A 13,077-nucleotide genomic window follows, 5' to 3' on the forward strand; every position below is an offset into this window, starting at 1 on the left:
CCAGTTTGCCTCTCCTTTGGCCCGGGCCGGGTTCCCCCCTGGAACAGCGGCTGGGAGCAGCCGAGAGCCCCGCGCTGCCCGTCCCGACCTGTCCCGGCTCCATCCCCGCTCCTGCCGCGGGCTGCCGGGGCTGTGGGAACGGGAACCGAGGGTGTCCCTGCTCCTGGGGGAGGAGGAGGAGGGAGGGAAGGGCAGGGAAGAAGGGCAGGGATGGAGGAGGAGCGGGAGGTGGGCTTAGGGGGGAGGAGGAGGAGGAGGGGGGATGGAAGAGGAGGGGCGGCAGGAAGAGGAAGAGGAGGTTGAAAGGCGGATGGAGCAGAGCAGAGAGAAGCGCGCGGTCAGCCCTGCCTGAATTCGCAGCCCCCACCTGTGGGATCATCGCCCCCCATCCTGCAGGTGAGCGGGGAGGGGGAGCTCGGGCCAGGTCTCCTGGGGGGTGCCTGGGTTGGGTTTTTTGGGGGGATGTTTGGAGAAGGAAGAACTGAGAAACGGAGTGGAAAAGGTCCCTTGGGGGGACTCCTTGGAGCCCCGGCAGCCCAGAGCAGGGAAGAGGGGGAGAAGGGAGCCCAGGAGCCCAGACAGCCCTGGCACCCCTGAATGGGGAGAGCCAAGAGGGGGGAGCTTTTGGGATTGCTGGGACTCCCGGCAGCCTGGGGAGGGCGGGCAGCGAGGAGAAGGGGGACCCCCAATCCAAGCGTGACCCCAGCAGCTGGGACAGGGGGGAGCCCCGAAGAGGAAAGGGGAGGGAGCAGGGACGGGGAACTCCTGGGAGGCTTTTTCAGGGCTGGATCTCGGTGTTCGGGAGGTTTTTATGGAGTCCAGGTGGCCAGGGACTTCTAGGGATGGACTGGGACAGTGGGAGATTCAAACTCAACGTGCTCATCTCTTGTTTTCCCCAAACCAGGATTTCCCATTCCCAGCCCCTGGGAGGCTGCGAGGAAGAGGAAGAGCCTCTCCTTGTCCTTCCTCCCCCAGAGCAGGAGCTGAGGATGGAGAGCAGGGAGGACAAATCCCCGCGGCAGAACCTGGTGGAAGAGGCCATTTTGAGCGGCTCCAGGGTGCAGGAACCCGACGGGGAGGAAAAGCCCCGGAGATCCCGCACGAGGAGGGGCTGCAAACGCAGATCGCGGGGATCTGAGGGGGAAAGACCCACCCTGGGCCTGGGAGGCGGCCGGAGATGGAGCCAGAGCTCGGAGCTGGGGGTCCCTGAGCAGCTCCATGATGGGGAGAAGCCCCACAAGTGCTCGGAGTGTGGGAAGAGCTTCATGTGGAGGTCTGAGCTGATTCTGCACCAGAGGACCCACACTGGGGAGAGGCCCTACGAGTGTGGGGAGTGTGGGAAGAGCTTCAGCCGGAGCTCCAGCCTGATCAGGCACCAGAGGATCCACACTGGGGAGAGGCCCTACGAGTGTTCCAAGTGTGGGAAGAGGTTTCAGAGCAGCTCCTGTCTCCTCCGGCACTATCGCGTTCACAGGGAAGAGAGGCCCTTCTGCTGCCCCGACTGCGGGAAGGGATTCAGGGACAACTCAAAACTCATCAGACATCGGCGCATCCACACTGGGGAGAGGCCCTACGAGTGTGGGGAGTGTGGGAAGAGGTTCAGCCGGAGCTCCAGCCTGATCAAGCACCAGAGGACCCACACTGGGGAGAGGCCCTACGAGTGTCCCCGGTGTGGGAAGAGATTCTCACAGAGCTCTCACTTGACCCAACACCAACGGAGGCACCGGTAAGGGAAGCCCTGTGAGTGCCCCGAGTGAGGGAAGCGATAAACTCCATCCCCCACTGGAGAACCCACATTGGGCACAGCCCTGGTGACCCACATTCCCTGTCATCCATGTTGGGAACACACCTGGCTGCTTCTCCTTTTGTGTTGACCTTCATTTTTTTCACTTCTCAATCTCTCTGCACTCCAAAAGCCAAGAGGGATCAATATTTCACCTCAAAACAACTCACATCCCACTGAAAACAACTGAATTTTAAGCACAGAGGCTCAATCCCTCTTCAAATTGTTTGTTCCCACCTCAAAAAAAACCAATCCCACACCAGACTCACTCGAATCCACAGCTGCCAGGGTGAGATGGGTTTGGGAGGAGACTGGGAGAAGTGGGATCCCAATTTGGAGCGGTGGGATGGGGATTGTGTGGGGCTGGGTGGCTGGGATGTATTTGATAGCAAATAAAACTTTCAGATTTCTTTGCCGTTCATCTCCAGTCCTTGGCAGTTCTGTTTTTCAGGGCACCACCTTCTCAGCTGATTGTGTTTGTGTCCTCCTTTCCCTCCCACCTCTCTTTGCCTGCTCTGTTTCTCTCTCCGTGTCTCCCTTGACCCAGGGGACCTCCAAAGACCCTCCCCCAATTTAATTTCCTCAGGGACCACCAAAGATCCTTCCCTGATTTAATTGTATCCTCCTCTAATTTAATTGCCCCCTCTGAAGTTATGGAGGCCAGCAGTGAAATGTCTCTGTAGGATTTTGCTCCACTTGGCTTTCAGCCCCTTCTCAAGAGCTTTGCCTTCGAGGGCAAAGGGAATGTCTTTTCCTGGCTGGGAGCTGAAATTCCAGACCTCTGGAATGTGTGCAGGGCCATATAGACTGGGATCAACCAGAGATTGGGATCAAATATGCACTGAGATCCTGTGGTCTAGGATCAACTAAGGACTGGGATAAATTAGGGACTGGGGCCCTACAGACTGGAATGAACTGAACTGGGATCAAATATGGACAAGGATCAAATATGGACTGGCATCCTATGGACTGGTATCAACAAGGGACTTGATAAAATAGGGACTGGGATCCTACAGACTGGGATCAAATTGGGACTGAGATCATATGGACTTGGATCAACTGGAGACCTGGATCAACTACGGACTGTGTTCAAATAGAGACTGGGATCAGATGTGGATTGGGATCCTATGGACTGGGATCAAATATAGACTGGGATAAAATTGGGACTGGGGTCAGATATGGACTGGGATCATATGGCCTGGGATCAAATATAGACTGGGATAAAATTGGGACTGGGGTCAGATATGGACTGGATCATATGGCTTGGGATCATATGTCTTGGGGAAGATCAGATAGGAAAGCCTTATAAATATGACTGCCTGGCAAAAGGTTTAGAAAATACAGAGACTGAGATGGTAACAAGTTGTGACATATCAAACCGTAGTTACTGCACAAGTAGAACACAATAGCACAGCCAGGATGAAGACAATCCCCCTTCTGGTTGAACAATGCCCTTACCTACAGGTAGGTCCAAGGGTCAGATGGACTGTTGGATCTCACCCCAATGTATGGTTCATCCCATGTAACCCTCCCCTGAAGCATCAGGAGTCTGTGACCCCATTGGCCTGAGTCTTGTTCCAGCCCACCTTGAAGCCCCTGACAAGGAGTCCCTGAGGAGCCAGACGCTCTCTTGGAACTTCCCTTCTCTTGGAACTGCCCCTCTCCTGGAACATCCTCTTGGGATCCTCTCTTATCTCCCTCTACCCCTTGCCTCTCCCTTCCCCCACGCCCTCGGGCCTGCCACAGGTCAGGTCTGGTGACTCCAAGCAGGGCCTTTCACCCTCTCTAATAAACCAGATATTCTAAGGGCAGCCTCCAGAGATCTCTCGTCTCCATCCACCCAAAGCGTCCTGGAGTCCAGCATCCTCGCAATATGGACTGGGATCAACTAGGGATTGGGATCAAATATGGACTGGGATAAAATAGGGACTGGGATCAAATACGGACTGGGATCAAATATGGACTGGGATCAAATATAGTCTGGGATAAAATAGGGACTGGGATCAAATATGGACTGGGATCAACTAGGGACTGGGATCAAATACGGACTGGGATCAAATATAGTCTGGGATAAAATAGGGACTGGGATCAAATATGGACTGGGATCAAATAGGGACAGGGAACAACTAGAGATTGGGATCAAATATGGAACTGGGATCCTATGGACTGGGACAAACTGGACTGGGATTATATGGAATTGAGATCCTATGGAACAGCATAAACTTTCTAACATGACACATATAATATTCATTGTAACACTTGCGAAAAGCCAATTATAAATATGCATTTGTCACAATCTCTCCTCCTTTTCTTTATAAATCATTTGGCTTGAGCAATATTTCTTATCCTCTTGCATTCTTTGGATTCTGTTGGAAATCAAATAAAACATGGGATTAAACAAAGAAGAAATATCAAAACACTTGTAACACATAAAAGGAACAATCCTAATTTCTTCCACCATCCCATCCTCAATACATTACCCCACCTGTTAGTTTTTAACATTATTTTCCCTTTGGTTGTTTTTGGACTGATACCAGGGTCATAATTTTTTTCTGATATCCTTTGTTTTTTCCAGGATGACGCCCTCATTGCCATCTATTTTCAACAATCTGTACACCCCATTCTTTAGCCAATAAATAGCGTAAAGCCAACCTATTTTAATACACTGCAGTTATAGTTTGGCTTTGCTGACTCAGTATTAATTCCAGTGCCTGAGCAGCTTTGTTTGTTATCTCCTCTATAACTGCTTGGAGTCCTATAGTACGATGCAGTATATAATTTGGGGTCAATACAGAGCTAGATTGCTGTGCTGGTTTCACCTTTTTGTTTACTAATTGCCTTTTTACCAAATCTTGGACTATATTTCTAAGATCAAATGTAAAACAAATCCATCTCTCTCCTTTTGGACATTCCATGCTCCAAGTATTACTACTTTTCCCTAAGTTCCTTGTAATCCAATATTTTTCCCCATTTTGCCTGCAGGTACTCAGTTTGGGTGGGTCTGTGGCTGTTGACATGGGTGTGTGTAACAAAAAGGAACTTTGGTTCCTTTCCGTGTAATACTTTCTGTAGCATTTGGGACACGATCTTGCTGGTATGTCAGAAGGGAAAAGACAACAAATGAGAGACAGAAACAGGAATGACAGAGGTCTGGCATGGCTTATACCCCCACCTCCCCTGCCTGTGGGGTTGCTTCCCACAGCAGGTACGTGTGATCTTCTCGGTGGTGAGTACACTGCTCAGTCCAGGCTTACCCTCTGTTTCCCTTGTCACTCCTTTTTACTCATTTTTTTAGGCAAGTCCTTTTCGACACTCCTTAACTGTGGTTTCCCACCATTCCTCAGGTATCTCTCACTCAAAAGGCACTAATAATCCATCCACAAAACAAAGTTATTACTTCAGTTGTTTTGGGTTCTATCTGTATAGGGAATTGATTCAGTACTCGATACTACTCGCAATGAGAACATAGATTTTGTGAACTACAATGCCCATTATTCTCATAATTTAAACATTCACTTATAACCCAGCTGCCATGTCCAATATGAGGATGAATCAAATAAAGTAGACAGTGTAGTACTGATGGCAATTTCCCTTCTTCCCTGTACAAGCCACAGGCTAAGGCCAGGCTATAAGAACTCTTTGACTGAAACACTCCTGATCCTCCTGTTTGAAGTGGCAGTGTTCCTCTGCCAAGGAGGTGTTGGAGGCGTCTCAGGGTTTATTCAGGCCGGGCTTAGAACCAGTGATGCAAGCTTTGCCTTATTTCTCAGTGAGGTGTTATTCTTTGTACCTGCCTTGGATCATTTGGGTCTTCCCAAACCATTACTACCCAGTCCTGGTTGGAAGTCAATTTGGTATCACCCGGTTTAGATGTGATAGTCCATTCCTCAAGTTTCCTCACAAGTCCTTTGGTTTTGGTGGCATGAATTCACCCTCTTTCCATGGTTTGGATTGCTGCTTCAGTGGTACCTGGAAAGGATTTCTTAATAGCACAGTTTTAAAAGAAAAACAATACTGCATGAACTTTTACCATTAGTTTTCTTTAAAACTTTCTGAGTTTAACTAAACTCTTTTTCTACAGCCACTTCTTCTTCTTGTATCCAGCTGTGTTAATAGCTGCAGAGACCAATTCTTCTTCCTGTGAGCTATAATTAGTTAAATAAAAAAGACCAGGCCAATTTTAACATGAGATGTATCACATCTCTTGCCTTCTACTTTTTGAGTAACATTTAACTGTTTTAGTCTTACAGACTTTTAGTCTTCAGAACAAAAGCCTTCTCTTCTTAACAACAGCAATCAGAAAGAAAAAAGAAACCTTGCTTAAGACAATAAACCACTTTGTGAGAGTCACTGTCTGCCTTGATCTTATCTCTACTGGTGGTCCTGTTCACAGCCTTGGGTTTAACTCTGTCCTTCCCCACTTCCCCCCCTCCTTGTTGTCACTCTGCCTAGCAGGAATGGGGGAGAACTTACAGATAGCTGTGGCTGAGGGGACCTTGGGGGTGTATTTCGATCTCCCCTTCGCTCTCTTTCTCTCTCTCTCTCCCTTTCTATCTCTTTCTTTTTCTCTCTTCACATTTCAACATCCACATTCCAATATCAGTCCACTTTCCAACATTAATCCTACCTCCTGGAGAGGTGAGTCTGCCAATCACCTCTCCCCCCTTTTTCACCTTCCTTACAAAGTAAATTACTTTTGTTATGCGTGTTCTGCAGGCCTGTAATTCACGGCACCCTCCACCAAGGCTACCAGCCACTCACAGCTGACAGTGCAAAAATAAAGACTTGGTTTGCTATCACAATTTTTCCATTCACAAGCTTGAAAAGGTTGCAGGAACAAAGTAAACAACAACTGACTTCCAAAGTGACCCTGCCTGCACCAAAACAAATTTAAGGCAATGCTACTTAGAGCAATACAATCTGCAAAGAAGCCAAGGTTTGATTTGGGAAGGGCATCTGAGGACACAGAGCATGAGTTTTACAAATCTGTATTTTGAAGAGGGAATAGACAAAATGTGGATACAGTGGGGGAGGACAGCAAGTGAGGAATTTGTCTCTGCAATACTCTCTTTTTGACTGCCAGGAAACACTCTCTAAAGAGGCTCCTGTGGTACAAACAATAACTGGGTGGGAAGAGGCGCTCCTGAATTCAAGCCTTAATGTCATAATAGGAAACTGCCCCTGAGCACTGCAGCGCTGGAGCACCCTGCCTGCAAACTCACCAGAGGCAAGCCACTGCTGCCACGCTGCAGGGCTGCCTGCAGCACAGAGGGAATCATGGCCAAGCCCTCCCTGCAGGCCTGGGTAATCCACACAGGGAGCCCAAAACTTCCTCACAGCTCTCTAACTCATTCAAGAAATAAACCTACAGCAAGCAGAGATCCCCCCACCATCTTTTTAATGTGTATGTGTCACACACCCACAGTGATGCCGAAAGCAAAAAAATTAACAGCTTACATTAGAAGATACTGAAACCTTTTCTTCACCTCGCTTTGTAGGTTCCCTTTTCTATATGTAGCCACCTCCAAGTCTGGGGAAAAAATGAGCCCTATTTTTCAGAAGTCTCATGCATGAACAACTCTAGCAGCTGTTCCAGCTACACTGCAAGTAGTTAGCACTTCCAGAAAAAATAACAAACAAACAAACCAAAAAACTAATAAAGCAAAACACATTTGGGTACATGAAAAAGGACTGGCTGGAAGAAAAAATGTTTCTCATTGACCTACCAAGCAGCTGGTGTTACCTTTTGTTGCCTTTATAAAGGACAACCAGGGACCTGGTTCAGGTAAGGCAGCACGGCAGCCTGGTCTCGCCCAAGTCACTCGGGCTAATCAACACACGCAGACACCAATATGGCAGACGGTCGAAAAGCCTTTATTATCCTATCTCGTGGGTTTAAATAGTTTTAGGGGTCTTTGCTACGTCAGAGGGGGGTTGGGGGGTCTCAGGGATTAGTAAGGAGTGGAAATTTACCAGGGCAGGTGTGGCTACATGCTCCTGGGGCTTCTGGGGTTAATAGATAACGTGGGGAAGAGAGAGGGGGGAGGGGTCTATCTTTCCGTCACATCCCGTGGTCTTCCGCTCCGCCTGTCCCTTATCTACTACATCTCCCCCCTCCTTATCACATACAAAATGAGGTAGTCGTAGATATAGGCACTGGAGTGAGGTACAAACTTGTAACTTGTTAAGGAAAGGGTGGTTTGGTGGATCTGGGTAGACTTTTCAAGGCAGGTGTTGAAGGCTTTAGCTACTGACTGTGTTTGCAGTTTTTTGGTTCACAGCATTTGTTGGTGGCCTATGAACAGAATGTTTGCCCTTTCCAGACGGGCCTGAACAAACGAGACTAGTTTGTTCAGCAGGCATGGTCCTATGGTAATAGCTAAAAGCAGTATTGCCAGTGGACCTACCAGGGCGGAAATTAAAGTGGTGAGCCAAGGTGATTGATTGAACCAGGATTCAAACCAGCTCTGTTGGGTTTCCCTGTCTCTCTTTCTCTAAGCCAGTCTGTCTCGGAGTTCTGCCATGGAGTCTTTAACGACTCCTGTATGATCTGCATAAAAGCAGCATTCCTCCTTCAAAGCTGCACACAGTCCTCCCTGCTGCATGAACAAAAGGTCCAGTCCTCGCCTATTTTGTAAAACTACTTCTGAAAGCGAAGAGACTGATTTCTCTAGGTAGGAGATGGATTTCTCGATCCTCTGCAGGTCCTCGTCGATGGTCATTTGCAGCTGAGAGAGTCCGTGCTGCTGGGTTGCGATGGCTGAGACACCTGTGGCCGTGCCAGCTGCTCCCAAGCCGAGCAGCATCGCGATGGTTAATTTCTTTTTTGTGGAGTCTGTCAGGTTCCTCGAGAAGGTGGTATGTCTCTTCGTCTGAGTGATGTAGGACCTTAGAAACAATCAGAACTTGGACACAGAAATCGATAGAGTTATTAAATTTGGCAAGGAACATACAAGGATTCGCTCTGGATCATTGGCAAACTCACAGCCCAGATGTAGGTGGGGTCATTCACTTGTTGGTTTTTCTGTCAGGCTTGACAACTTTAGTGTAGAAGTTGCCTTTCTGCTTTGCTAAGGTTGCATTGCTAGAACATCTGCCCTGTCCTGTGATTTGACTCAGGGTGATTTCTCTGCGGGAAGTGTCCCATCTGCACTGGTGGGGGGTATTGGCTGTGGAGTAACTGAAGGGGGTATTTAAAGCAATGCTTTCGTAGAAAAGGGGGTTTAATATCGTAGCAAAACTAATAGGGGTTAGTCAGGTTTGATTTGGTTTCATTTAGGGTTAGTAAGGTAGCTTCCAAACAGGCTGGCTATGTGGAACAGAAAGAATGGGGTATTTATTATGGTGACTTTTTTGAGCATCTTGTCACTTGATAGATGTTGCACGACCCATCTAAATAGCTGATGAGGGTAGTGGCCTGGGCCAGCTTGTCCCCCTGGCCACAAGCCTCTAAACAGCAAAATGCATAAAGACACTGTGCATGTTTGGATCTCACCGCCGTGGGACGTTCAGGTTTTGTCTGGTGGCTTGGTGGTCCGTCATTTCTCTCTGGAGCAGGGGTGTGTGTGTCACGGGGATGGTTCACAAGCGTGTCCTGCAAACAGAACTCACAGCTTCTCATTAGTTTTGTTTTGAGGGTCAGGTTTGATTGGCAGCAGTGGGTATGCAGCAGTGGCTCTCATAGTCTCACTACGTGGGGGTCCCGACTGCCACAGAGGCAGCACGTTCCCTACATCCCCGGGGGCTTTCTCCCCACTTTCATGGCCAGGGTTACCCAGAGGGGGGTTGGGGGTCTCAGGGGTTAGTCGGGTAGTGGAAATTTACCAGAGCAGGTGTGGCTACATTCTTCTGGGGCTTCTGGGGTTAATAGATAAGTGGGGAAGAGAGAGGAGGAGGGGTCTATCTTTCCGTGACATCCCGTGGTGGTCTTCCGCTCCGCCTGTCCCTATCTACCACACCTTTTTCATCTTCTTCATGCCTTCCATGTTTCACTGCAGTGTTGGCATTTTTCTGTTGGTTTAGGCTGGGGACACATTGTTCAACACAGGTGGTGGGTATTGGCACATTATTGTAAATATAGCACAGGTAGTTTCTGGTATATAATGTTTGTAACTTCCCACTGAGGGGCAGAGCCCTGCACGCTGCCCCGCAAGAAAGGCCTACTTCAGGTCAGACAGAACATGTTATAGATAAGCAAGAATAAACAACCTTGAAAACCAGCACAGATGAATTATGACTTCTTCTTTGGCAGAGGGGCTCAAAGACAAGGACTTTCTACAATTTTGTGATCATTTAAATACTACAGATTCTGACATAAATGGCATCCCTCAGTGGGCTCGAACCACCAACCTTTCAGTTAAGAGCCGACAGTTTGCCTACTAATAATCAGATTTTTTGACAGGCCCTCAGAGGGGTTCCATGGGGACTTTCTAAGTATCCCCAGGCTGCCAAAGAGCCGGGATGTCACAGGCACTCACAGGGGCTCCTGTCATAGGCAGACTGGGAGCTTTAGGCAAAGTTTATTAGAGAAGCTCCTGTCAGGTCAGGAGGCACAGAAAGGACCCCCAATAGCCCCTATAGATCCCCAAATACCTCCAAGGACCGCCAGCCTTTCTAAGCCTCTTTTTGTGAGAGGAGCCTTGGAGCAGCAGGTTCCAATCCCTACCCCTGACATTTCAAGAGCTCGTATGTAAACAATTATAAAGGTGGAATTAAAACTTTATACAACTCTCCCTTAGCATTAGGAATTATAAACCAGTGTTGGGGGTTGGGTTTTTCCTTTCTATTTGTTCCTTATCATTGGCTGATGTTTATCGGCTGATCCCTTATTTTGGGAGGAGCTGCTGCTCTTGGAGATGGGAGTTTCCACTGCTGCTGCCACAGCCCGGGCCAGAGCTGTTTCTTCTGTCCTGGGATGAGCCTCTGCTCGTGAGAACAGCCACTAAACTGGGACCTTATTTACACCTGCCCCACTAAAAGAGAGACCTATCCCTGTCTGCTCTGGTGTCCAGGATCCTGAGCTGGGCTCTCTCTGCCCTGCTTGGAGCCCCTCACCCCCTGCCTGCCGAGACATCCTGCCAGCCCAGCTGACTGCTTTTTGCCAGTGCTGCTGGGGCACCGAGCTGACTGCTTTCTGAGAGTCCTGCTGGGGCACCGGAGCCGGCTGCCCCGGGGTTTGTGAAGCAAAGCCTCTCTCCAGCCCTTCCCCCTTCGGACAAAGCCGCCATGGCCCCGCGCTGCCGAGCCCGGCCGGAGCGCCCCCTGCAGCCGCGTGGGGGTCAGCGCACCTGCCCTGCCCCGGGAGCCACAGCGCCCCTGCTGGCTGTGTCCGGAACTGCACCGCAGGGAAAGCGCCACGGCCCAAAGGCCGGGACTGGGCTCTGCTCTGTTTGCTGTTCGTGCCGCAGCTGCTGCTGCTTGTTTGCTTTGTTATACACACTAGGAAAGAGCTGACATTCCTATTCCCATATCTTTGCCTGCCTGAGAGCCCCTTGATTTCATGATTCTAATAATTTGGAGGGAGGGGGTTTACATTCTCCATTCCACAGGAGGCTTTTTGCTGCCTTCCCTAGCAGACACCTGTCTTGTAAACCAAGACCAGTTTTGGCACCTGATGTGCAGCCTGACGGCATTGAGAAAAACAGGGTGAAATAAGAATAACAATTCTTGAGTAACGTAATTTTTTTGTTGTTGCACTGGATATAGAAACCTTGTTAGGTGTCACCATGTGGTCTAGCTTACCCTGGTTTGGGTGGCACATGGTTGTGGCTACATTTTTCCCATCCTATAACTATGGCAAATCTGGCTGATAATCAATTTGTTTGATGGGTTAATATGGTGAGGAATTTATGGATTTTTAATTTCCTCTGGTCGGTGGGCACACAGATTCGAGGCTACCACACACTAACTGTATGTGTTTGGAATTACTTTAATAATGGTACCTACCATGGGGAAATGACACCAGGGGAAGTTTTCTCCCAACTCCTCAGCCAGCTCTTTGGGTCTAGAGTGGTTGGTGTTCCTGCTATGCCTGTTAAGCCTATTCTGTTCAGCATTCAGAGGTAAGGGAAGATTGACTTAGATAACTATCGTAGCAGGGCGTCCCCAGCCTGTAATAATTAGCAGTGACTCCATGATTCCAGAAGGTTGATCAATCACTTTATTACATTATCCTATACTATACTGCTAAGAAACACTCATCGCTCTTGCAGACAGTCCAATACAGACAGACCAGACTGGTTAATTGAAATCCAAACACCATCACCATTGGCCAATTTAGAAATCACTCTTTTGTAAACAAATCTCCATAACACATTCCACATGTGCACAACAACAGGTGCAGCAAGTGAAGATAAGAATTGTTTCTCATTCTTTTCTCTGAGCTTTCTCACAGCTTCTCACAGCTTCCCAGGAAAATCCTGGGAGATCTCTCTCTCTGCTCAGAGGATATGTGATTACCACAGGTCAGTTGTGACAATGCAGGTCCAAGGACACCACGGTGACACTACGGAACCTCATGGAACCAAGGGGCCATTGTGACACTGTGGGGTCCCATGGAATCAAGGAGAACAATGTGAAACTCAGAGACCCCAAGGAACCAAGGGTCCACGGTGACCTTGTGCAGCCGCAGTGTCACAGAGGAGCCGCTGTGACACAGCGAGGGCACACGGAGCCCAGGGGCCATTGTGACACATCAGGGCTTTGTGGAACCATGAAGCCATTGTGACATTGCAAGGCCTCATGGAAGCACGGGGCCATTGTGACACTGCAGAAGCAAGGGGAACATTGTGACACTCCAGGGCCTCATGGAACCAAGGAGACCATTGTGACACTGTGGGGTCCTACGGAACCAAGGGAACATGGAACAGGTCTGGCTGGCTGGAGCTCCTGGGGACCACCTGACAGGTCCAGCTGACCTTGGCATGTCAAGGGCTGCTTCTCATCTGTTCCTGAAGCACTGGGGCTCTGGGCTTTCCTTCCTATGGGAGAGAACTGTCCTTCTCCTCCAGGGTTCCATGGCCAAAATTGGGATTCCTCCTCCAAAACTCCATACATCCAAGGAATGCTCCCAAGTGAAAGCTGCCAGGACAGACAGGTCTGGGTGCCCTTGGCCTCTTGAGAGATGCATCTCATCTGCTTTTGAAACACTGGGGCTTGGTGATTTCCTTCCAATGTAAATAGTTGTCCTTCTCAAGGTGACCGTGGTCAAAATTGAGATTCCTCCTCCCAAATTCCATGTATTCAAAAATTCCTCCATTACAAAACATGCCAGGAAGAACAGGTCTGGTTGGCTG

At 49.1% G+C, this 13,077-nt stretch overlaps 2 protein-coding genes across 2 annotated transcripts in view; one reads left to right on the plus strand and one right to left on the minus strand.

Moving 5' to 3' along the window:
• Positions 1-13,077, plus strand: part of LOC105759916 (uncharacterized) — a 649,836-nt gene that overhangs the window by 496,263 nt on the left and 140,496 nt on the right. Inside the window, 1 exon segment of the mRNA XM_072921323.1 lies at positions 1,215-1,726. Coding sequence (XP_072777424.1) covers positions 1,215-1,726 — 512 coding nt within the window.
• Positions 1-13,077, minus strand: part of LOC140681480 (uncharacterized) — a 1,248,316-nt gene that overhangs the window by 352,183 nt on the left and 883,056 nt on the right.

Source organism: Taeniopygia guttata, chromosome 36 (genome assembly GCF_048771995.1).
Source record: "Taeniopygia guttata chromosome 36, bTaeGut7.mat, whole genome shotgun sequence".
Taxonomy (NCBI): Eukaryota; Metazoa; Chordata; class Aves; order Passeriformes; family Estrildidae; genus Taeniopygia; species Taeniopygia guttata.